The sequence below is a fragment of the Pangasianodon hypophthalmus genome, chromosome 5, assembly GCF_027358585.1.
Source record: "Pangasianodon hypophthalmus isolate fPanHyp1 chromosome 5, fPanHyp1.pri, whole genome shotgun sequence".
Taxonomy (NCBI): domain Eukaryota; kingdom Metazoa; phylum Chordata; class Actinopteri; order Siluriformes; family Pangasiidae; genus Pangasianodon; species Pangasianodon hypophthalmus.
In genome coordinates this window covers 13494172-13520335 of record NC_069714.1, presented here as the reverse complement: position 1 = coordinate 13520335, position 26164 = coordinate 13494172, and the positions used below count along the sequence as shown (strand labels likewise).

General features: G+C 38.9%; 1 protein-coding gene across 37 annotated transcripts in view; it reads right to left on the bottom strand.

The window, feature by feature from the left end:
- Nucleotides 1–26164, bottom strand: part of clasp1a (cytoplasmic linker associated protein 1a) — a 57264-nt gene that overhangs the window by 4156 nt on the left and 26944 nt on the right. For 4 of the 37 annotated variants that reach the window (XM_026913050.3, XM_053234470.1, XM_053234488.1 and 1 more), the window contains 34 exons: nucleotides 23504–23647; nucleotides 22585–22661; nucleotides 21934–22026; nucleotides 21699–21844; nucleotides 21136–21271; nucleotides 20821–20891; nucleotides 20620–20679; nucleotides 20020–20097; nucleotides 19755–19922; nucleotides 18704–18750; nucleotides 18404–18583; nucleotides 17708–17731; nucleotides 16208–16315; nucleotides 15558–15584; nucleotides 14795–14953; nucleotides 13839–14000; nucleotides 11840–11902; nucleotides 10910–11013; nucleotides 10504–10527; nucleotides 9480–9724; nucleotides 9187–9250; nucleotides 8606–8769; nucleotides 8428–8506; nucleotides 8195–8338; nucleotides 6459–6554; nucleotides 5700–5846; nucleotides 5359–5465; nucleotides 4588–4710; nucleotides 3972–4119; nucleotides 3441–3681; nucleotides 2682–2738; nucleotides 2039–2211; nucleotides 1702–1830; nucleotides 798–1004 (listed from right to left, as the gene is read on the bottom strand). In XM_026913050.3, coding sequence (XP_026768851.3) covers nucleotides 798–1004; nucleotides 1702–1830; nucleotides 2039–2211; nucleotides 2682–2738; nucleotides 3441–3681; nucleotides 3972–4119; nucleotides 4588–4710; nucleotides 5359–5465; nucleotides 5700–5846; nucleotides 6459–6554; nucleotides 8195–8338; nucleotides 8428–8506; nucleotides 8606–8769; nucleotides 9187–9250; nucleotides 9480–9724; nucleotides 10504–10527; nucleotides 10910–11013; nucleotides 11840–11902; nucleotides 13839–14000; nucleotides 14795–14953; nucleotides 15558–15584; nucleotides 16208–16315; nucleotides 17708–17731; nucleotides 18404–18583; nucleotides 18704–18750; nucleotides 19755–19922; nucleotides 20020–20097; nucleotides 20620–20679; nucleotides 20821–20891; nucleotides 21136–21271; nucleotides 21699–21844; nucleotides 21934–22026; nucleotides 22585–22661; nucleotides 23504–23647 — 3995 coding nt within the window. The remainder of the gene's footprint in view (nucleotides 1–797; nucleotides 1005–1701; nucleotides 1831–2038; nucleotides 2212–2681; nucleotides 2739–3440; nucleotides 3682–3971; nucleotides 4120–4587; nucleotides 4711–5358; nucleotides 5466–5699; nucleotides 5847–6458; nucleotides 6555–8194; nucleotides 8339–8427; nucleotides 8507–8605; nucleotides 8770–9186; nucleotides 9251–9479; nucleotides 9725–10503; nucleotides 10528–10909; nucleotides 11014–11839; nucleotides 11903–13838; nucleotides 14001–14794; nucleotides 14954–15557; nucleotides 15585–16207; nucleotides 16316–17707; nucleotides 17732–18403; nucleotides 18584–18703; nucleotides 18751–19754; nucleotides 19923–20019; nucleotides 20098–20619; nucleotides 20680–20820; nucleotides 20892–21135; nucleotides 21272–21698; nucleotides 21845–21933; nucleotides 22027–22584; nucleotides 22662–23503; nucleotides 23648–26164) is intronic. The other 33 variants (XM_053234474.1, XM_053234475.1, XM_053234482.1 and 30 more) reach the window with 33 other exon arrangements.

Sequence of the window (26164 nt, the reverse complement as noted above, 5' to 3'; positions counted from 1 at the left end):
TATGATTTATAAAATTGAAATTATTTATGGTACAACTAACCAACCCATTTTATATGTACACGTATATGTATATATTAGTAAGGTATTAGGTCACCATGAGCCACAGCACAGATTCTACAGTCACTAGAACTACAATGGAAGGATAAAGATATTATCAAAAATATTTCTCTTGGTGTTTTGATGATGGAGGATGGAAATGTTTCATCACAGGATAAAGGTGACCAGTCAGTAGAACATTGTATTGATTTGCGGTCTTCCCTCTAAGGGAACACGTGGACACAAACCATGCCAGCAAAACGATCCCACAGCATAACAGAGCTGTGTATGTAATAAATGATGTGTACAGCTAATGTACAAAGGGAATGGGTGAGTGAACCTCCTGCTATCGAGTGTTTTCAGGGCAGCACAAAATAAATTTTGTTGCATTGTTTTTATGATGTGCCATAATGAACATTCCAAAAAGGTTTAAAATATGAAAATGTGAAAAGAAAGGTAGTCTTAAATAACTGATTTAAGAGATAAGTACAACATATTCCAATTTATATTCCACTTCCTCTAACCCCTTCTAGCACATACTTGCATTTTATTTGAATGAAATCTTCAGTGCTTTTTGGACACACCTTCATGTCCTAACAAGTAGCAGTCATTGGTAGGTTGTTGTGATTGCCTGGGTAAGATATTGCCTTATAATTCCTTTTACATGTAATTTTAAATGTATTTATTACTATTTTCTTTTTTTTTTTTTACATTTTATGAGTAAGTATAAATGATAGCTAAGAAAAGCATTAGAAACTCACTTGTAAGAGGCCAGGAATAATGTCTGGCAGCAGCTGATGAAGAGAATCCTTGGCAATTCGTTCAACAACTTTTGTCTGCATTTTAATAGCTGCCAGGTTGATGGGGTAGTCTGCAGTCTGCACAATGGGACACAGCACCTTGATGCACTGCTCAGGGTGGATGGAGCCAGCCAGTGTGGATGCAGACTCTTCAGCAGCTCTTACCACCTGGCGAGAGCAGGGAGAAAGGTATTTAAACTTCTGTAGGTTAAACCTTTTTTCATTCAATTAATTTTTTCCTTATATAAAATAATCTAACCTTGTATTTAGTTAAAGACTGTAAGAACACTTTTTATATACACCTAAACTTCTTAGGAATGCATCAGTTTTAGACAAATCACCTGACTCGGGTGAGTAAATACAGTAATGGTACTAGATAAACTGTCAGGGTGTTTATCTTAGAGGCACAGGTGTGCCCTCTGGTTCATTCATTTATTCATCTGTTTTAGGTGCTAGGTATGTGAACATCATTGATAAGCAGTAAACTAGGTGCTCTGTTTCCACTGGTGCAGGTGTTGAACTTTACCTGGGATTAGAGACCTGCTGGTTAATTGCTGTTTCAATAGCGTGACTTCTGAGAAAAGCCTGGTTTGATTTCTCTGAATCATGCAGTGACATATGTGTACACTTAAGTATGAAAGGTTCTTGCTTTTCCTAAATAAGGTCTATGTTAACTTGGGCATAAGGTGATTTTGTTTTTATACAGTGGTGAATAAAAAATAAAGACTAGCAAGCCCCAGATACCTGGTGATGGTCATCCAAAAATAAAGGTTGAAGATACTGCTTTATTTTAAATGCACATTGCCCAACAAAGTTGATGATGAAATGAACAAAAAAAAAAGAAAGAAAGAAAAGTGTTTGTAACCTCCTTGTGAGAGTCTTTGTGTGCCTCTAATGTCTTCATGATGGTGAGTTCTGCATAGTTCTTGAAGCGGGCTGGTTGAATCCTTAGGATTTCTTTTAGAACACGCAGAGCCATAGCTCGAATAGTGTGCTGTAAGAGAGAGCAGAATGTCCATTAGGAAAGGGGAAAAAAGTGAGATACAATACTTATATAAGAGTGGAGCACTGTATTATTGTATTTTTATATTTGTATTATTATAGTAGTATTTATGTACACAAAAACACAGTCAGTTTTTTTTTGGAGGGAAAAAATTCTATGACAAAGTTAAGTGTAAATGGCTGTTTAGGTAAAGTCTCACATCTTTGTCTCCAAGTGTCTCCAGGAGCAGCAGTAGGATGGTTTTAAAATGCTCGTCCCACACAGCTAGGCTGTCTTCTCGGGTGATCTTCAGCAGTTCCACCAGTGCCCCTTTTCTCTCCTCTACTCTCTCATTGTGATTGGACAGTTCTTTCAGCAGGTCTGCCACCAGGTCTAAGTAATCCAAAGCAAATTCAGTCAAAATAGAGGACAAAACAGGCAAGGGACCTGACTTTCTCCTTTATTTAGCTACCGGGTCCCATTTTAGTAGACACTAGTAACTAGTAACTAGCAACTAGGATTAGTATTAGGATTTTTACACAGGTTTATACAGCTAGATATTACTCTAATTATATAATTATATATATCTGTTAGTTTTTGCCTATAGCAAAAAAAGCAATGAGATAAAGGCAGAAAAAATTTAATGCCGTAATAAAGAACCACCACCGAAAGTTCTATGATATTAAGTCACTGCACAATATTAGTGACTCAAGCACTGTTAGCACAGAAGCAGCCATGCCACCAAAGATGAGATGCGGTAAATGGAAAACACTGGAATGAAGCAGACTGACAAAGGACAAAACAGAAATGTTGAAATCTTTGCACGGAGGAGTAATCTGTTATTCTATTGAGTCGGCCTTTACCAGGAGCAAAGCCCTTGGAGAGCACCATCTTGTTCTCACTGCACTCCTGCCGACGGCCTGTAGAGAGGGAAGGAGAGGAGGAGGGAGGACAGTAGGGATGTGATGACCAATACTAGGTGAAACCCAAGACACCCCCCTTGATTCCCTACTACCCCCTCACGCCTTTATGAAGAATACACATGAAAAATAACAATGTCCTGATTCCTGAGAGAGTAGAAATGCTTCTGCTTTTCTTATTCATTCAGAGTTCCACATAACTGTCTTTCTTGAAGCTCATGCCTTCTTGTGTATCATTGCAAGATACATCTGATGCTATAATACATTCTATTTTTCATTCTGAAAAGCAATTACACTTCATTTTTCAAATGTTACTGTTCTTCTGCATCTCTACTTCCTTTCTTTAAACTTTCCACGTAATACATTCTTGACCATTCTCAAGCATTCCATCTACTCTACTATCATCAACTAATGCTCATATACAGCATGGATGTATTGCTTGGTTTGTGGCTAAATGGCTTGGCATAGCAACAGCAATATCACATAGTGCAAAACTAAAAACCTTCCCTTGTTCACACATGTTTTGCATGTTATAATGAGCTATAATATGATTTTTTTTTAAGGGCAGACTATTGCTTGCTGCACTATGAAGTTTCGCTTTGTCGATTTAACACAGACAGCAATGATCATATGAAGTGGTATGGAACAGACAAGGTGAGCAGAGCAGAAATGAATTAATGGCAATGGTAAGTGCAAACTCACAATCACGGAACTGTTCCACGTCATCATCAAAGACAGCCTCTTTCAAAGCACTCTTATCATAACCACCAATGGTGTCTCCATAGCCATATGGTGCAAACTCTCGCGTCCTTGGCCCAGCAAAAGAGCGTGGAGAGGGTGTGTTGAGCAGAGATGTCTTGTTATCCAAGGCAGTGCGTCCTCCCTCGACTATATCCAAACCTAACCGAGAATCTGACCCAGGTGATGCAGTCTCCCTGCCAACCTGGGGAAAAGGTGTGCTCAGAAAACTGAATTTTTTTTCCCAAATAAATGCACGAAGTGCAAGTATGCAAGTAGTGTTGCTAAAGCTGCTGCTGGATTGGAATCAAATGATCTTAAAAGTAACGCATTGCAGTAACATTAGACTATACTTTACTATTAGAATTAGTAAGTAGTATGACAGTGTCTTAATTTCCAATAATGTTTATAATTCATGAACCACTTCAGACTCTGCTACACAGTAGAGCTGTAGCACATAAACTAAGCAAGTGCAGAAGTTCTGAGAGCACCTACCCCATCATCCTTCTTGAATTCACGTCTGATTGGCTCATTGAGGTCCTCCTCACTGCGATATCTAAAGCTCTGGATGGCCTCTGTAACGCCACGCAGTGAACTGTAGATTTCATCAGAGTTCATATTCTCTGTGTCATACTCCAGCATACTGCCCAGGAGAAAAGAGAGATGAAATGGAAGTCAGTGTTGTGCTGTATATATACAAAGCATGAAGTCACTGTGAAGAGTGAGTATCATTGGCTTGCCAAACAGTGATGAGCTATAATACGTGCAATAAGGTGAAGTGAAGAACAAGAATTAAATTTGCCCTTGTTAATATTGAATCGAATACAGTTGAATAAAAGCGCATGCACTATTTTAGAGACAAAAGTTATTGAGGAAATCTTGGAGTCCTCAGCACAAGCTGAACTGGGATCAATCAAATGTTATTCATTCCAAAGCCAATATGCTGTATAGAGCCATGACATCCAAAAGGTCTATAGACTGAAATAATCTGTGAATAAAATTCTTACTCTCACAAGAAAATTTTCAAGAATTTTGTGATGGGGCTTGTCCTGAGTGGGGTCTTAGCACCCATGCTGCCCCCCTCGCAATGATAGCCTAGTGGCTGAGTTACCTGGGGGAGAATGCGCAGCGGAGGGCCCTGAGGGAGGGGGCAGGGACTGAGGGCTGAGATGGAGGAGGTAGAGGAGGTGCTGGGTGCTTTGAGAACCCATCGACACTCCAACCCCACAACCGACTGTGCCCAAACATCAGCCAGAGGGAGAGAGAGAGAGAGAATATGGGGCAGGAGAGGAAATAAAACACACAGAACAGGACAGGACGAAAGAGAAGAGATAACAGGACAGGAGAATGGAAGGGGACAAGAATAGAAATGGAGTGGAAATTAGAGGAGAAGAGTAGAGTGGGTTATGGAAGGAAGAACAGGAAGAGAGAAAAAAAGGCTATATTTGGAATGTTGAGGTTTGCGTTATGTATGAGTTAAGGAGATTTAGAATGGATTAGAAACCCAAAAACTGTCAACAGGTCTTTCAAGAGCACTACAGTTAATGCTGACCTATCTGTAAAAAAAAAGAAAAAGAAAACCCTGAAGAGCACAACCTTATGAAGGTAACTGTACTTAAGGCATGATTAAAAATCAGCACTGTAGCTTTACAGTAAATGGGTGAGTCCATTCATGTCAAGAATACAATTCTAGGTTTTTGAAGTGTGTTTGAGAACTTCAACTCATTTTTAAAGTCAATAAAGGTATTGTGAGAGAGGTTAAAAAAAAAAACAAGAATATGTGACCTGCTGTGAGTATAGTATCCACTACACTTCCATGCCTACAGTGCAATCATGCATTATTGGGCTGGTGAACTGTGAATGAGATGGAAAGACAGGTTACCTTGGTGAAAGGCCAGTGTGAGAAGAGTTAGTGGGAGAAGTGAGGGGGCTCGTCCTGCTGGATGGATGCCTGGGTGGTGTACGGCCAATTGTGTTGCTGGGAGAACTCTGAATGAACAAGACAAAGGAAAATAAAACAGTAACCCTGTATTCATTTACACCAGTGGACAAGCAATCATCAAGACAGCCTATGACACACAATAATAGGATAAATAATGACAGGATGTAGAATAACACATAAAAACACTGAAGAATACCAGATGGCCAGTGACCATAATGAGGGCACTATGTAATCTAATAAATGCATGGCTTCAGAAGTAGGACCAAAAAAAAGGCATTTACCACTCCACTGGTGCTGCTGGAGTTCTTCAGGTGGGTATGGAGGAGCTTGGTGGCTCCATCCTGGAATGTTTTGGGCAGAGCACCAAGAAGCATGGTGAACTCAGGCGTGTTCAGCTCAAAGAGAGAGATCAGTACTACCTGGGCAGCCTACACAACACAAAACACACCATTAGAGGCACAAGCAGAGTTCACATTCTAAACCAAACAAACTGGTTAAGAACTTTTATGAACAACATTTATAAACAATGAAGTTGAGTACAAGTGTAAGTAATACAGAGAGGGAAATCATCAGAGAGGCAATCCACAAAGTTTCTCACAAACTGAGCGAAAGCTGATGAGTACTTTGTGCAAGCCTAAAAACCTATTAACTTGTGCATTCTGTTGTAAATTTCCTATTGCAGCTGACTAGCTACTACACACAGACATGCATATAGTTTACATGATGGTTATTTTATCAGAACATACAACATGTGTTAAGAAGGAAAGATGATAGCCCTTGTGTTTTGCATACTTTTACAGCTATCATAATGTGAAAACACAGAACAACAAAATACAGTAGAACTCAATTTCTAATTTTGTCAGTCTGAACCCCTCCCTGCCCCTTATCAAAAGGATGTAAGAGTTGTGATGCTAAAGGATCATTGTGTGAGGCTGTGTTATGCAGGTTAGAGACAGAAAGGTCACGCTCATCACGCTCGTGCGAGGGTTAGAGGCCGTGGGGTGTGCTGTTTGGCAGTTAGGCTGAGAGGAGGGCACTACCTGCTTACACCTTTCCTCCAGATTACCCTCTCCGGGCAGCACGGCTGTAGTGCTTGGCCTGCCTGAAAACTCCTCAGTCGCCCAGTTATGAAGGGTCTAAGCCACAGCGCAAGTATAAGACAATAACAATGACTGATTGCCAACTTGAAGCTTGTAACCCCCTGTAGGCTCTTAACAGGGGGAAATCTTGCACTACTGAGATGCATATACACACAGATGCATTAAACAACATAGAACATGGCACCTTTGGTGGCAGACTATCGAATTTTAGTTGAGTAAAAGTATTGGAACAGGTAGTCTTACAGTAAATAACACTTAATATTTGCATATCCCTTGCTTGCAATAACTGCATCAAGCCGGCGACCCACTGCCATCACCAAACTGTTGCATTCTTCTTTTGTGATGCTTTTCCAGGCTTGTACCACAGCTTCTTTCAGTTGTTGTTTGTTTTGGGGGTTTCTCCCTTCAGTCTCCTCTTCAGGAGGTGAAATGCTGCTCAATTGGGTTAAGATCTGGTGTTTGACTTGGCCAGTCTAAAACCTTCCACTCCCCCCCCGATGAAGTCCTTTATTGTGTTGGCAGTGCGTTTTCGGTCTTACTGCATGGTGAAATTCCTGCCAATTAAATAGGATACATTTTTTGCAAACTGACAGACAGAATGTTTCTGTAGACTTCTGAATTCATTCTGCTGCTACCATCAAGAGTTACATCATCAATAAAGATTAGAGAGCCTGTTCCAGAAGCAGCCATGCAAGTCCAAGCCATGACAATACCTCCACTGTGCTTGACCATTGAGCTCATATGTTTTGGATCATGAGCAGATCTTTTCTTTCTTCACACTTCAGATTTTCCATGCCTCTAGTCGAGGTTAATCTGGTTTCCAGAACTTTCGTGGATCATCTCTGTATTTCTTTCCGAATTCCAATCTAGTCTTCCGATTCTTACTGTTGATGAGTGGATTGCATATTGTGGTATGGCCTCTGTATTTCTGTTCTTGAAGTCATCTTCGAACAGTGGATTGTGATACCTTCACCCCTGCCCCGTGGCGGTTGTTGGTGATGTCACTGTTGTTTTTGGGTTTTTCTTCACAGCTCTCACAATGTTTCTGTCAACTGCTGTTGTCTACCTTGGACGACCTGCTCAATGTCTGGTTGTTAACACACCAGTGATTTTTTTTTCTTTTTCAGGACATTCCAAATTGTTGTATCGGCTATGCCCAAAGTTTGTGCAATAGCTCTGACCGATTTTCCCTCTTTTCTCAGCTTCAGAATGGCTTGGTTTTTTTCCCCATAGACAGCTTTCTGTTCTTTGTGTTAGTTTATCATTTTTAACAACAAATACAGTCTTCACAGGTGAAACCCAGGGCTCAAACCAAGAGTAGACATTCAGAGTTATTAATTGTTTAAACGCTCAATCTAACAGGGTACACCTGGGCAATAAGAAACACACATCAGTCACATGTTCCAATATTTTTGATAACTTGAAAATTGGGTGGGTTAAAGCAAAAGGTGCTATGTTCTAAGTTGTTTAACACATCTAGATGTAAGTATCAGGAAATGAAAGCTGAACTTCTGATCTATCATCTCATTTTCATCTTTTGATCTCAAAAAAAAATTCAGCATAGGAAAAACAACAGAATTGGCCTTGTCTTTTCAATACTTTCAGAAGAGACTACATAAATCTTTAACATTTTTTAAAAGTATATCCATCCAAAATATATCTTATTGGAAACATACCTTCCTGACATCAGAGCTTTTGGGTTCTGTGGTCCAGGTTATGATACGGGACACAGCTAATCTTGTCTCACTGGAATTCTGGAAGTCTGCAGGGTCCATCTGCCTTGCCAGGGACTCAATGTACTTCAGGATGGCCACTTTAACCTGCAATTTAAAATAGCAACATTCAATATGCACAGCCTAAACAACAAATAATTACTACTAACTAAATATGATCTACTCAGAGCATGTACCTTCAAGTTGGGAGTTTGCGTTTGATCAACAATAAACCTCATAAGGATATTGAACTGTTGGTCGAATGGGAAAGACTCACTGCAGGACAGAAATGAAACATTATAAAAAAAAGTACATTAAACAAGCATTAAAAAGAACAAGAACATAAATTAAGTCTAATTAAGAGCTGCATCTAACCGAGTGACATCTAGAGCCTTTTGGACTTTGGCCTGAACTGAACCCAGGAGATCAGCTCCCATCTTCTTTAGGAGCTGAGTGAGCAGGACAAAAAGCCAGTCCTGAAGGTCCTCTTTATGAACAGTGATGAAGTCTACCAGAGTCTCCAGGAACATGCTGAACACCTAAGACACAAAATACACTAAGTAGATCCACATACATTAACACTGTATACAGTAAGTCCTAAAGATAATAAACAATCAGGAAGGAATAACATTAAACAATTTAAATAGGAAAGATAGTATAATAGCTATTATACTAAAATGAATGTTTAACCAGTATAATGTAAATTTACAGTGGGACAGGGAGAAACCAGACAAGCTTCACTTACTCTCTGTTATTAACATCCAGACCAAGGCAGAACATGCAAATAATAAAAACACGCTCAGTTAGTGGACACCAATCAACTTTTATAAACATTTTCTAGAAATGTGCTTTCAGCATTCCTCCTAAGTGTTTAACCCAAGCAAGACACTTCACAAATCTTTAATGCAAAGTTAGTAAACAATTAAAAGCCACATGCCATTGTTCCTCTAGGTTACCTTGCTATGGGGATCTGCAAACATCCTCGTGAAGATCTCACATAATCTTTTCATCTCCACTCGGCTGCACAATACATACAAGTACACATGTAAGGGAATGAATTGTAACTAGTTCAACCAGTGCTGGTCACTATAGAGAATTAAATAATCATCACAGAGCTGCAATATCCATTCCAAAGGAAAATGTATGATAGCTCTCACACGTTTTCTAGAGCTACTCTCCATGTATAGTATATATAAAATTTGTTATATAATATACTGACTGTACGGACATTAGACTAGTTTAGACATACCTAAGGACACGCTGGCTCTTAAGTAAGTTTTGTAAGCCCAGGAGTCCTTCCTTCCTCTCAGACCAGTTGGAGCTGGCACAGTGGTTAAGCACCTCAGCAACATCCTCTGTCTGCCGTAAGTAGTGTGGAATCCCTCCATTACGGGATCCATATGAGCGCTCAGAGCATGCACTGGATGCATCGCTGTTAGCATCGTCATCTGAGTACATCCCTGGAGACTCGTACCGTCTTCTCATAGGTTTACGCTGTGAAAAGAGCACAACGATAAGGACACTGTAATAAAAAAAATGTGTTATGATAATTTAGCCAGTCAGGGGGGTTATTCAAAAAAATCACCATGCACAACTCAATATTTTTTTCTCTTGCCATGAAAAGCCATGCAGGATACAGCACATTTGGATAAAGCACATTCATTAATAGCACCATGTCTGTAATGCGTTCTAGGGGTTGGCATAGAAATGGAACATTTTCTGAATATGAACATTTAAAATAGAGCACTATTACAGTGATGATTACAGTGGAGGGCTATACAGAAACTTTTTCTTTGGTAATGCATGTATTCATAGAGACGATGAAATTGATTAAGAATCAAAACATTAAACTGAAACAGGTTTATTTACTTTAAGACTATCTGTTCCAATACTTCTGCTCACTTAAAATTGGGTAGTCTGCCACCAAAGGTGGCACAATTAGATGTAAATATCCGGAAATAAAAGCTGAAATTTGGATTTATGGTCTTATATTTATCTTTTGATCTCAAACTCAAATGTCTTCAGTGTATAGCAAAAACAAAAGAATTGGGCTTGCTGTTCCAATACTTTCAGAAGGGACTGCATATTAATATTCTAAAAATTTATTTCAGTTCAGGATAATGATGAAAACTGAAAATGATATGCATATTACAACTGAAAATGCTTTTGGTGGTTTTGAAGGCCTGTTTAAAGTTTGACACAGTAATGATAACATGGGTGACTTTGTTAATTAGTGGATAGGATAGCAGTACAAACAGTGAGTAAATAACTACCTTATTCCTGGAGTCTCCTAACAGCTGAAGGTATTACCAGACAAACAAGAAAGCAAGAGCAAAGAGACATGTATTTCAAAGAGGGCACTGCTGAATGCAAAATAGACATTTTCAAAATTCTGTGGTTATTCTGTGGCACTGTATTCAGAGGACTATGTATTGATTTATTAAACCATTAGAGTGCTTCTATAGAGTTTATAAACTGCCAAGCTTAGCATCTAAAAACACTTATGTTCCTGTTTGCAAAGTAACCTATAGAGAATTTCTCTAATATGTTTGTATCTGTTTTCACCTTGCATCCTGACTGCATTAATACATTTAATAAATAGTAAATGGACATATTAGAGACAATGTAATTAGAGACAAAAACAGTGTAATATCAAACAATATAGAACAGGTCTCTTACCAAAGCATCAGCCACAGCTGCCTCAACCTCTGTCCCCGTGTTCAGAACTCTCATGGCATTGACAGAGGCAGAAATACGGGCTTGGTGGATTAACCCAAATCGATCTGAAAGTGGGGAGGAAACACCAGGAGAAGAGTTAATTATGGAGGGGGGAGTCAAAATAAATAAAAGATACTTACCTCACAAGTGACTTAATTTGGAGAGAAAGGAATCAATGTACAAAAATAGAAAATACATAAAGCCCAAATCACCAATATAATTGTATGAGCATCTAGGAAAGGGATTAAGTACAGGCAACTAAAACCCGTTTTAGACAATTTTACAGCAAGACAATGTGGCATCAATATCTTCAATAAAATGACAACCTAAAAACAAAATAAAACCAATTCAGGATAAACACAATATTTATTTAATATTAGCAGCACCCTAGGCCTCTGCCTTTTACAGAAAGCACAATATTGATGAATTTCAACTAGAAAAACATGAAAGACCTCACACCAGTAATCACAAATGACGCAAGACACAGGACAACTGAAACAAACAAAAAAAATCTTCTCATATGCTAATAATGATGGCCCAGAAAATCAGTGTGGCACAAACACAACACTAAAAGAAACTGCATACACGGAGCAGAAAATAATTTTGCACTCTCAAACACTATTCAAATAAAACCCACAGGCAGCAAGTATGCATTATCTGATACAAAGGATGAAAGACAAAACTTCTGAATGTACATGGCACGATGACAAGGGTAAAACTTCACACCTCACTTGCAAAGAACTTGTATATTAAAATGTATATCAGTGTGTTCTATTGATGTCAAATCTAACAAACACTAACACGCAATGTGAAGTGTGAAAAGTTTCGCCTGAGTGGGCAATGTTGAGACATGCTGAATTGGAAAATAGGGAAAGGGGGCATGCAGGTCACCTGACTGGGCCACGGACTCGGCCGTGGACAGCGCACTGGTTGAGCGAGAGTGGCGTCGGGAAGCTGCAGGGACAGGAAGAGGGGTCACACCCCACTGAGGGTTAGTGTTGCACTACACCAACACCCTGCCATCCCAGGCAGCAATCATAACACATTCTCCCATCAAACACAACAGCTATCCAACTATAAGAAACAAACAGACTAGACATAATGACCAAGCAGCATGAGAGAAGTGACATGACTATTTGTCACTGTAAGGGAAAATGACGAGCAGCAGAAGCGGATTGGCAATGAACACATAATACAATGAGGTGTACATTGCAGTACACTTGCTGCCTTTTTTCCCCTCTCTGCTATCTCTCTCTGTAAGATCAGACAACTACAGTACTTATCCTTATCTATTAACTGAGTCAATTATATACATATACAGTTGTGGGAAAAAGGGCCTAAATAACAATTATGTGGTCCTAACCAATTTCTATAAACAAATAACCTAGGGTGAAGACAAAATATATATATATATATATATATATATATATATATATATATATATATATATATATATATATATAGATTTCAATATGTAGTATGTAGTAAACCAACATTTAGAATCCAAGTGGAACAATAAGCACAACCTTCCTACTTCCACCATCAATAAAAGCGTAATTAGCAGCCAGATGTTACTAAGGAAATGCATAAGAGTAGTTAATCATCAAGAAGCGTGACCACCTCTACAAAAGGCAGAACTCTTGGCAGTTTGGTGTACTGGAGCACTGAGATGTGTGTCCATGTCATATCAATCTACAGTGAGAAGGATTGTTTACAAATGGAGAGCCTTCAAGACAGTTGCCAATCTTCCCAGGAGTGGGCATCCCAGCAAATTCAATTCAGAGCTACATCATGTGACCTACAGACCTCTGTAAGCACATTAAATGTTTATGTACATGACAGCACAATCAGAAAAAGACTGAATAAATATGGTTTTCATAGAAGGGTGGCTACGAAAAAGCCACTTCTCTCCCAAAAGAAGACGTCAGCACGACTTAGGTTTGCAAAATTGCATCTGAACAAACCAAAAAAGCTCTGGGACCTGGGAAACTTGCTTTCATTGAGACAACGATGAACTCCACTTTATACCAGAATATTCTTGAAACAAGTGTGAGGCCATCTGTCCAGCAGCTTAAGCTGGGCTGAAATTGGGTCATGCAACAGGACAATTATCCCAAGCACACCAGCAAATCAACATCTGAAAGTCTAAAAAAGAAAAAAATTAAGGTGTTGGAATGGCCAAGTCACAGTCCAGACCTCAACTCTATTGAGGTGCTGTAGCTGGATCTTAAGAGAGCCGTGCATATCTGAATGCGCTCAAACATCAATGAACTGAAGCAATGATGTAAAGAAGAACGGCCCAAAATTTCTCCACAACAATGTGACAGACTGATAAATTCTTACTTTTACTTCAAGTTATTGTTGCTACATGTTACTGAATTATTTTTTCTCGCCTGGTTTCTGAATGTTGTGTTCATTTTCTGAAAAAATGACTACATATTGAAATCATATTGAAAAGTTATGTTTTTGTTGTCATTTGCTTGTTTATAGAAGTTGGTATGGACCACATAATTGTTATTTAGGCCCTGGTAAATAAAAACAGAAAAACTGTAAGAAATGTAAAAACTGTAAGAAATGTGAAAGAATTGAAAGTGTACTTTCTTTTTCCTATGACTGTATAATGTCTAGGCAATGTGTATAATAATAAAAAAAAAAAAAACAACTTCACAAACTCTGAGAACATTAGTGCATGCAAAACAGAGAGCAGGCAAAAGACAGAAGTATAGATCAAGTGGGCTTTGGGCTGGGATAGTTTGCTTGGGGGAAGGTGGAAGAATCATTGAGAAGGCCTGGGAGGTTACTTGGGTACTGAGGATTTGAGGACAGTGGGTTATAAGGTAAAGGTTGACGTGAGCTGCTGATCCATCAGTGCCCGGTCCAATTTACTCACCCAGAGGAGTGAAACCCCGAGCAGGGCTGGTATCGCGGCTGCTCTCGCGACTTGTGTCACGGCTGCAGCCCTGACTCATGCTGGGGCGTGGGATGCGACTGCTCCGGGCTAGCGTGCGGTAACGAGAAGTAGCAGGAAGAAGAGCTTTACCACACAGCTCAGCTGTTAGGACACAGGTTAGCGCTTTAGTCAGGCTGCCATAGTGCCACAATTAGCATGAGAATAAGTGTTGGGAAGAAAGGGGCTTGGCAACAAGCCTGGTGTTCCATTTCAAAAGTTAGACATAAAAGCAAAAGCTGACCACTTAGGTGTAGATTAGCATTAGTCTGCCAAGACAATTATGGTAAAAGATGCAGGTTTCTGCATTGTAACATCAACCATCAAAAACCACATCAAAACAATCTACTGGTCAGATCTGGTTAGATCACACACAGTGATCACAAAACATATTGACAAATGTGATAAGAAGTGTAAATAGCTGGTTAGTCATCCTTACCATTATTCAGTAACAGGTAAACCAGTTAAAAGAGCAAGACAGCAGTGAGAAGCAAGTCACACCGTAACAGCATCAGTATATTAATCAACAATCTGAACCGAAGGCTGAGACATTTTTCTTTAGAGAGGCCTCTCACCACTCTGCACTGATGAGATTCTAAGAAGGAAATGATGATGCTACATATTCTACATCTGTGATTCATGGCATCCTTAAGTAATATTTATTGTTATGCAGCATATACCACCTAGATAATGTAAAGCTTCAAAAATACGACTGGCTTAAACATGCCTATCTTTACAAACACATACTAGTTTGAGGCTAAAATAATCTTTTCATGACCTCAGATGCTTCTCAAGAATTTATTTTAGGTTTTTTTTTGTTTTTTGTTTATGAACAAATTTGGGAATTCCTTTTAGATGTCTATGAATTGACACCTATAAAACACCATGCGTGTCCTTACCTATGCCCAGTCTGCTTGGGCTGGTCTCTCGGCTGCAGCCCTGGCTTCTCGGGACCCTTGCTCGTTTGTCTGAGGGTGTAGAAGCCATGGCTGTGGTACGCGGGACTCTGCCATACGTGTGACCCAGCAGCTTTCCTGGGGAACTAGAACGGCTGCCAGCTGCAAAAAAACAAAGCCACAAGGAAAACTTGAGTCAACGTTTAACTTGCCCGTTTTCTGTGCACAGCAGTCTGTGAAAATTCTTCTCAATCTTCAACAGAGCTAGAGAGTAACCGTGCTGCACATATTTCACAGTCCACTGATCCACTGATATTACAACACACACAAAACGGCAGTGAATACAATATTCACACAACGCATTGTATTTGTACATCTATGAGCTATGCCTATATGACAAACACTGGAGATGAGATATTAGCTTTGATGAAATGTTTTTGATTTAAACCAGGATTTACTTGGACTGTAAGGAAGACAAAGTGATTAAGATAAGATTTGTGCACACACTATACAAAACAGTTCTGACACAAATACACGGAGGCAATAAATAAACCAGGGAAAGAAACACAACTGGAAATAAATTCGGGTGACAAAACATCTAACTATCAAAATGGCAGAAATAAAGACAATTTTCGGGGGGTGTGGAGGGGAAGAACATATCATGGTATATATGGTATGTTGAGACTAAAGCAAGGAAAGGTCATGCAGGGTGCTGATTAAGAGGTGGTGATGTGTCAGCTTTGCGCAGATGAATCTGGGGGCTTACCACCAGTAGGGTTAGCTGATCTGGATCCTTGTATATGGAGGCACGCCAAAGGACAGGTGAAAAGTTACAAAAGAAGCTCAGTGTGACATGGTTATCCAGCATGCATCAGGCAAAATGTTATTCATTTGTGCATTAGAGAAGTTAAAGCTCAGAGAACATTACATGACTAAACTGTGATGTACAGGGTGTCTCAAAAGTCTCCATATATAGGGGAAATTAACACTTTTTAGCATAAAGTCTTCCAAAATTTTTCAAACTTAATATATATTATATATTTTTTCAGATAGCCTCTAAGAAAACAAATTCAAAAAGACTGGAAGTGCTGCAGATCAACCAAGAAGTGGACGTCCACAAACATCCACTGACGAAGGCACAACCAACATGGCAATCATAGTCCCCTATGTATAGAGACTTTTGGAACACCCTGTACATTAAACACCTTCTCATCTGTGTTACAGTAACACAGAAAACAGCCAAGAGAGATGATTTTTAGCCACAAGGAAAAGGCACCATACTGTAAGAGTATGCTTTTCTGAAAATGAAGATGGTGCTGCCACACATTTGGCATGTTGGGCTGTACAAAAGTGATTCCAGCTGTTGGAGCAGCTTGAAGTGGGTAAGAGGTGAGAAGACAGAGTTGGAGCACTTACGCTGGGACTGAGACACCACTTTAGCTCTGCTTCGACCTCGGCTGTCTGTTACTGTAGTGTTTGCACCAACAGCACTTCCAGAGCTCTGCCTTCTGGTGCGCACACGACCTGCACATAAAACAGGCATAAAGTATAGCATTAGAGAGAGATAACAGGAAAAGAGCAGAGCAATATGGGAGTAATATTAGAAAAAGGAGAAACAGGACGTTATGATTGAGAAGAAACAGACAAAGCAAAAACAGGACAGGATTTAACACAGTTTTAAATCAAAGATTTTAAAAATATTAAAGTAGTTTAAGTACAAGGAGTATGGACATGCTTAGAAAAATAAATTCCAAACTGCCAAACTGAGTTTGTATAATAGACATATTATACCATGAGTATAAGTTCTGTCACTGTGGTAAAGTGGCTATTTTGAAGGATGTTCTCAATCTAAGCTGAGTTTAATTTTACATAATGTAATGATAGGGTTTCAGTGATCTGTATCAAAGTTTATGGAAAACACCTCAAACTGAGAGCTTGATAAAAGAACCAGAAAAAAATATTATAAGTGAGGGAAATAGTCTAAGTATCCTTGTAGGTCAATTTTAGTCTAACCTCTAGTACAAAGATTACAATCTCAGATAAACCCCCTAGTACAAATAATAGTGCAAAGCATTAGGTCTTAAATGATAACAGTAGAATGTTACATTTAAAAATCTGTACAGTACCATGGACTTAGATTTGTGGACAATATAAGTCTAATGGTCATTTAAGACCTAATGCTTTGCACTATTATTATTTCTGGTCGACGCTACAGAGCACTGAGCACCAGAACGGCAAGGCACAGGAACAGTTTCTTTCCTCAGGCAATCCATCTCATGAACACTTGACAATAAAACATGGCACACAACACTATCATACATTTATTTACTTTATTTACTTAATACTCATAGTTATTTACTTTTCAAATTTGCACATAACATACCTGTACATACAAAATTGCACATAACTTACCTGTACATACAAATTGCCTATTTTGTATATTGTGTTTTTGCTATTTGTACATTGTCTATTTGTATATTTCTATATTATTCTTTTTATTGTCTGTGTCTTGTCTTGTCACTGTCATTCTGTTGCACTGTGGAGCTTCTGTCACTAAAACAAATTCCTCGTATGTGTAAACATACCTGGCAATAAAGTTCATTCTGATTCTGATTCTGATGCTAATGCTTCATCCAAGTAATTGCTCAACTTGGATAGATTTGTGACAAAAACAGATATGAGATTTTCAATCAGAAGAAGAATATTTAAATTCAGTAGATTGCTACTCCCTATCAAAACATAGTTTTGGACAGGGTTGAGGCATCATGCAGACAAGGCATGCAGAAGTAGAGTCACCACATGTAACTGCTATTAACATACAGGGGAAACATGAACACTATGTATGCCTTTAGCCCTCCAAAGGACTGAGCTAAGACCAACACACACATACAAACAGACTATATACACAAATCTTACCATCTACTTTACCAGGTGTACCATCTTTGGGGCAAAACAAAAGCAAGGGAGTGAAGAGAGGAAGTATAAGAGGCAAAGGTTAGAGTCAGTTAGTTTGGAAGCGTGGAAGACAGGGCTGTAAACCATGACAGGGCTTGCGTGGAAGCAGAGGTGAAGAACTGTTAATGACTGCAAGTAAGGGAAGATACTATGATCGATATTACGTGTCATTTCAGGTAACCGAATAAAACAGCACAGAACAGAACAAGAATTTATATTAACCCACAAAAAGACCAAAGTAGCTAAGAAAGGCTGGTATAGTGCAAAGGGAGTTACATTAGAATAATAAATAAAACCATAATCTATTAAATATAACACTGCTTATAAATTAAACTAAACTATTTAGGGGCACTTGAAAGGCCATCTGGTATTAGGGAAATCAGTATCATTTATGAATTTTCCAAAAGTTACCCAAAACCATGGATAACCAAGCACAACACATCCATGACACTGATCGTTATTTGTTCCTCATCAGAGCACAACTTAATAGCTTAAGGTGTCCATCAGCTTAATTAATGGGCTGCTATGACCATAAAAGCCAGTGGTTTTATGGGCATTCCATTAAAATTCTCTAATTAGGCTTGAGAGTGAAGAAATTACAGCCAACGGCTGGGCGCGCTGAGCTGATTGCTGTGAATTTGGAGTTTGGAATCTTACCCAGGGAAGCATAGGATCCTGGGGGAAGGGCTGCAGCTGAGCTGAAGGGGGAAGGAGAGGGAACAGAGGGCACAGCGGGCATCCGGGACTTGGCACTGGCAGCAGCATTCACATCAATGTCACTGCGAGAGCGCTGGAGTGAGCCAGGGGTGGACGGTGCTCTGGAGCTCACCACCTTACCTATCAGACAAATAGATCATCTAAAGATCTCACTGCATTTACTTGAAACAGAAAAATACATGTTATGCTGCATGGTTTAGCATGTATCTAAATTTTACACAGAGGCAGCAAAATGCTTACTTCTGGTCATGCTTCCTCCAATCACACTCCTCACAGACAGTGGTCGACTACCCAGAAAGACAGAAAGAAGAGGTAAAGTTATTTGCCAGTAACAGGAATAGTTGTGGAATGGGAAAGAAAGACAACAAAGACTACAAATGAGCAATGCTCAATATGTAAAAACCTTTCCGCAAAACACTAGGACACTTAAGAGTATGGACAGATAAGCCTGTAAAAATGAGAATCTGGGAGCCTTTCTGACAGCAGTGTGAGGAGATTAGTCTTTGTGACGGATTAAGGCAGACAGGGGTGCCGTGGCTACGGAACACAAACAAGTTGAATTCAAAAGAGCAGACATGAGTTATTCACACAGCGGCCCCTGGCCAGTGTTCAAAATTTAAACAATCACAATCTTGAGTAAAATGTATCTTGTATGATAGAGATCAAAAGATTTCTGAAGATTTTCATTTACTGGCTGAACGTGAGGCCATGCCAACACTGACATTGCTCTTCCTTGGTGATTAATGTGCTTACTAGTTTTGTAAACAGCAACCATGGTGATGATGCTTTTGTTTGCTCCAGCTGAGCAGTGAGTGAAAACATTAGTGCACTTGCTCCAGCACTCTAAGTGATAAATGTGGAATGATGATCTCACTCTCTCTAAACAGACAACCAAACAGATGCCAGTTGGAGATAATTGCCTAATATCCAGCACAGGATTACTATGCTAACAACACACCAATCAATCATGGGACATGCTCCTTCTGCCTTGGCTGTGCAATTATAGAAAAGCAAATACATATTAGTACTGATGACAGGATTGGCTAAAACAGTAGGGTACATGTTAAAGTGAAAAACCATCTTTTAAATACTGAAGCTGTGTTCTTAATATTGTCTCTCAAAAGCATGACACCAGTGGCTGTTTATATTAGAACTTTTTTTTTTTTTTGCAGCACATGCAATTAAAATGAACAAATTTCAACACAGGCGGCATGCAAATGTGTGTAAAATTTCAATGCGAGAGTCATACTTTCCAAGTTTATCAAAGGGTGTGTGTGTTTGTGTGTCTCACTTGAGGCTCTCCTGAGAGCTGGAGGAGGAACGGTCAGACTGAGGCAGTGACACTATGCTGTCAGAACTCTTCAAGTAAGATTGAATGGCCTTCTGATAAGTTGACTCCAGAGACTGAAACAGGTGCTCTGCCTCTCGGCTGTAGTGACCGTGAAATCCCCAGTAACATCTGCATAAAAATCATCAACCATTAGTCTCAAAATGAAAGCTGGAACATAATGAAGTGCAGAGTCAAATTAAATGTTCACACAAAAACACAGACTTACTTTCTGGCTATAGATCTGGCCTCTGAGTCAGCATCATGAATTCCTTTCTTGATGGTCTCAGTGAGAACTGCAACATGCCTAGGATAATATGGAAACATGGTTAAATGTACACCAAAGCAACTGCAAAACAGCTCACAGCAGTGTCTGCTCTCTATGCTAGAAAAAGTCTTTAAAGACAAGCAGTCTGTATCTTTTGAAACTTCTTGGAACCGGTACCAGTCCTTTTCCAACTCCCAATTCACAGCAAAAGAAGCCCAAAGAGAAAGAAGGGAGAGTGGGAACCCAACCCTCCTTATAAAAGGGCTCTGGGGAATATTGCCATGGAAACAGCAGGGACGCATGGTTGCTGCTCACTCCTAGCTCATCAGTTAAGACTTGTGAAAGACTCATTCCTCATCTGTTCAACCAAGATGAGACAAGTAAGACACTGCCTCAAGTTAAATGCCGCCAACACTGGGGCTGAGGCGCTAAAGTGGAGAACATGGGTAAATACACACATTTCATCTGACTGCAGACAGCAGAGGACTTTCTTCTGACATTTAGTTTTTCTGTCATAGTCTGCATTACGAAAGTAATGTATTTTTTTTGTTTTGCACTCACCTCTCTAATGTATGAGTCTGCCATTCTTGCAACAAAAGATCTAGAAATTCATAACACCGTCTAAAAGGGAAAACATTATAGATTTCAAACTCTTTTTAATTTAGAGTGAAGAAGATTTAAGTAGAATAAAACAGAATGTCAAATTTCATTCTGAAGTAATTTATTGTTATATTAAGTAACCATAAATGTTTAGAACCTCACCTTCGAACAGCCACCGATTTAGATGTGCAGTTACTGGTGATGATTGGGATAAGACGAGGATAGTGTGTACGCTAAGAATTTCAGCAACAACAACAAAAAAAGAAGGATAGTTACTGGAGTCCAAAATGTGTGCTGTTGTCCTTTCATAAGGTTTTATTTTGGGTCTGTTGCTTTAGCACTAATTTGCATAATGAAAATGCTACCACAATTTTATCCCCAGCTAGAGAATTTTTATTAGCTTTAATTACAGATCATATATGTAAAAAGGTTTTTAGGACAGGCTATGAAATCCACATATGCACCGCAAACACTCACCCGTAAAATAAGACGAATAGCAGCCACGCCTGATGTGGCCATGACTTTGGCGCTGTTAGGCACGAGATTGAGCAGTGTGGGCATGATGGCCTCTGCTCCATGGTCAAATTTGTTCCCCAACACTGAGGATATATGTCTAAGAGGGCAAAAACAACTTATCCATGGAACGCTTGATTAAAGGTACAGACAGAAATGTATCAGGCAGACATCTGGTTGACAGTAAAATATGAAGTCTATTCACATATCCATCACCAAGTAGCTTTTTAGACACAAATTTCTCTACGCTCCACTCACTTCAGTTTCACGTCATTACAAATACATTAAGGTATGAAATAATTAAAGACCTGCACAGAAACATGTTCCATCACAGTAATCCACACCACAAATTTCAGACAGCCAACATGATTTCTGATATGATGTGTTACAAGAATATGACAGAGCTTCTGGCATTTTTTTTTTTTCAATTAATATAGTAACACAGTTAAAAAGTAAACACCCTATATGTCAATGGCTAACTGTCCCAAAAAAAAAAACACACACACACACAAACAAGTGTCTCATACCCAAGAGTGATACAGGCCTCCCGAACCACTTGGGAGCGCAAGTCTTTCGCAGAGAGCTTGAAGGCACCTTCCAAAAGTCGGAGCTGTTGAAGGAAACCCTCGTGTTCTGCAGCTCCTGCCAGGAGCAGTGAGCGTACTTTCTTCAGCTAGTGAAAAGAGAAACACAAAATCTTTGATGCTTACAGTCTCTATTAGAAGCAACAAAGAGACTTTACATCATCACAGCATCACTTACAGCAGTCACTCTGTGCTCCCAGTCATGTTTATCATCTGACAAGACCTCACGGATCTTAGCCACGGAGTCTTCCAGTTCTCTACTGGAATAGATCTGTCAAAAGGACATTGGTTATGGTTTCTCACACATACTACATAGAAAAAATAAAAAATTAAAAATATTTTCTTTCAAACTTTTTCCATCATAACTGAACATTATTTTCTCCCTAATTTAGTCTCAGCAAATTCCCACCCTCCAATTAGGTCTCCTCTATCATACGACAACTACCTACCCAGGAGGATGAAAGCTATTCCGTGCTTCCTCTGAGCCATACACATCTTTTTGAAATGCAGCTCCTGCTGCATCACAGGGTGGCATAACACATTTGGAGGAAAGCACTATCTGCCCCCTTCCATATGCATGAGCTCACAGACACCCGCAAAAAATTGACTAGTGTCACTGTGACTGATAGACGAGAGAGAGTATGCCACCACTCCCAAATTGAGAGCACAGCCAATTTTGCTCTCTTGGACTCTCGGCTACGAATGGCTGTGGGATCAAAAGGATTCAACCTTGCAATCTCTGAATCACGATCTCAAGGGCGAACACTTTTCTGTAACACCACTCAGACGCCCTTTAAATGGTTTTCTGTGCCATGAATACATAACTTACCTGCACAGAAGGGACATCTTCAAACGTCTTAATAAAGTCTTCCTCGTCGACAGCTCCAGCACTGGCTCCCTCTTTGCCTGTGGAGAAAGATACAGAGCATAAGATTCATTTGTCATCTATTAAACTCTAAATAATTTGGATCAGTGTTTTCATATGGCACAGTGCTGCTTCTGTGTGATATGTAAGGAATACAACATAGAAAAACAGTGTTTTATTCCTCTTATACCACAGCCATTTGCCAAGACTAGCAATTTTCAATTATTAAAAAATGACATAGTCTACTTTTATCTGCTTAGTTACATTTATTGTTATGCAACCACCATGAAAAAAGTCTTCTCTCAGAAAACATTTTTGATTTTTTATCTGTTTATGTGGAACGTCTGTCTTACAAGAACCTGTGTAATTTGTTACTATAGAAACAATAGCATTAGAATTAGCACATTAAAATAAACCAGTGACTTGCCTTGCAGTGCCCACTACTGTCCTCACCGTGCTGTTACAGAAAATTAATCAACACCTTCTGCTCAATCAGATTCAAGACTTCAGCAGAGTTATAGATTAATTAATATATATACCTGCAGCTACTGTGTTAACACGTTGCACATGTGGTCCAAAAACATGCCAACCCATACATTTCAATTGATGTCATATAATTTAAAATTTATGGTCAAAATCATAAATGTTACTCTACTGCACAACAGCCCAACACTCAATAACAGTGTATTAGAATCCCTTAGTTTAGCAGTATTCTCAGTCACAATTTAGACCACGGCAAAATCTCTAGGGAGGTACATTACCTTTTACAGGCAGAATGACATGTTGTGCAAGTAAGGCAATAACATATCAAACTCACAGAAGACAGAAAAACACAAAATTTTAACCATGTATGAACATTAAGTCAAAGCTCTGTGTGAGTTACCTGCAGCTCTGGGTGCTGAGGCAGAACTGGGTCGTCTCATTGAGCCCATGTTTCCTCCACGCCTGCTGCTGGAGAAACCTTTCGATGAAGTGGAAGAGGAGGACCTGCCTCCATCCACAGAGTCCTCATCATCAAAGTTCTTATCTGCACAAGAGAGGTGCAACTTTGAGCCACATGTTATCAAACATTTTCACCATTTACAATCAATCTGCACTTTTATGAGGTGTATAAAGATGTCATGTATTAAGATGTCAATTTAGAGATTTTCATAAATGACCTGATATATTTCATCAAGTAACAACTAAAAATTAGCATATTTTGTGTATACTTAAATGAGTATTGAGAAGAATATTTTAAATAGGCCTCACTGTTTTAGTTTTTATTGTTCTCTGACTCTGGTTATTGATGACTCATTCAAACAGTAACAGAAATTCTTTGTTGTGAGTGCAACACCAAAATCAATAGTCCATGCAAAGTGCAACAGATCAGAACGTTATGTATGTATCAGTGTTTGTCACAGTAAAATGGCTCTACATGTGAAATTTAAGATTTGTTCCTATTCAATCCTGCACTGTATATCGCTATACATAGGGAACACAATGATGCTGTTACTGGACAAGCGCAGGCCAATACATGCTATATATCAGTTGCTCAAGCTCTACTTAGTCATGCTCATTCTGTGTCAAAGTAGGCACAAATAAAATTACCTTTGGGTGGTAAATAGCATTACCCAAAGGCTACTGGACAGTGACAAAGGTTCTCCATTCCGTTAGGTTATCGACTGACATCTCAGTATGAGAACACAGATTACAGTACATACAGTACAGTACAGAACATATATATGTTGACGATTCACTGCTACACATGTGGCCAGACTGTAAGACCTTTTGTGAAACATGGAACGCTTCAAACACGGAAACAGCTTGACATGAAATTCTAAAGTAATTGTACAAGTGGTGCACTTTACTTATTTTATCAGGCATGTGGAATCAAATTCCAAAGTACTTATGAATCAAAATGTAGGAAAACTCGTTTAAAATTGGCACAGCAATATAGAATGAAATGCAGAGTTGATTTATGCACATGAAAATTAATGACGAAATTTAATTTTCCACATCAACAGTCATTTTCATGGGACGTCCTAAAAAGAGCAAACACCATCAACCATATAAAATTCTGAGTGAATCGCTCTAAATGGCACTTCATCAACTGGCAACTCAAAATGTAAAGCTGATTAATCTACACTAAAGCTGAACTGAACTCCATTCCCCAGGACTAGAGTAAGGACGAGCACAAATTGCACTACACCCTTTATCTATTTCTAAACAGACAGTTTATCTCCCAGCGGTGTGCACAGAGGTTGTGAAGTGATTTGTACCATCTAACTGCAGTTGTGACATTTTTCTTGCTGACAAGCTTTGACTACTACAAATAAAGACCTCATAAAGACCCGGGATCTAGAGGATATGAACGATGGATCCGTCACAAAAATTTTGTGTAGGTATTAAATCCATAATCTATCATAAACCATAACACATAACAGGTTATTTTGCTTTATCAATGTAATCATAAGCAGAACATAAATATAAAGACCAAAAAATGTCCATTATATGCGCAAGCAAAGTGGCTTTTTTTTTTTAAACAAAGAAAACAAATCTAAAAAGTTGTGCAGATGCCATGAAAACTGTTGTTCTTGTAAAAAGAAGATACAACTCCCTCTGCTGGACAGGTTTTAAAAGCGCACTGTGATGATTAACATCTACATAAAAATAACGCATTACTAATTTAGCCTAGTTGTGCATATCAAAGCAGCATGGTCACATTTATACAATAACAATAGCCACAGTAAATTACATGCATAATAACAGAAGCCAAAGCACTCAGGAAAGTATATCTTTTTGTATGTCAGTGACAAAGTAAAAAGGAAGAGTCATTAGCGAAACAGGAAAAAGATGGGCTTATCCTGCAGTATCCTGCTTTTGACAGCGATGGTCCCTCCCCTTCAAATGCCAGTCAGAACTGAGAGCATGACAAAAACCATGTAATTAAAAACTATATTTAAAAAAAAAAAAAAAGATATAAAGAATAAAAAGAAACGTAAAAGCACTACTTCTCAACACACTACAAAGTCCACAAAAATCTTCAGATGTCTGACAAAGCACACAACAGGTGCACTAAGAAATGCACATGAACTGCCAGCAGAATAGTTTTACTCTATTTAGAAACAGCTTTGTAAATTTTTTACAGCCTCCCAACCAAACTTGTTTGTTTAGGGATCTGAAAACATCTGCTTTCATTCTGTATTCTTCTACTTTTCTAGAAAGAAAGATTTAATAAAGAAACCAGGAACTTTTTTAATTCTGTTTTTGTTCTATATTTCTTGTGCTTATGATGCTTTGAATATATGACTAGTCTGGCTAGCTACCAGAATGCATTCACCACAAGGTCCTGGTATTCTCTACTTTTTAAATAATGTAGTATGATGTATGCAGAATATGATTATGAGCTAGGGTCAGCTTCAGAATGATTGCCAACTATGGTAAATATTGGTAAAACAAGTTGTGAGAAAATGCAAAGGACCATATTTGACATTGTAATTATGTGTTAATAGAAAAAATGTTAACATATTTGTCATACGTATTGCAGAACCTGCTCGAAGAC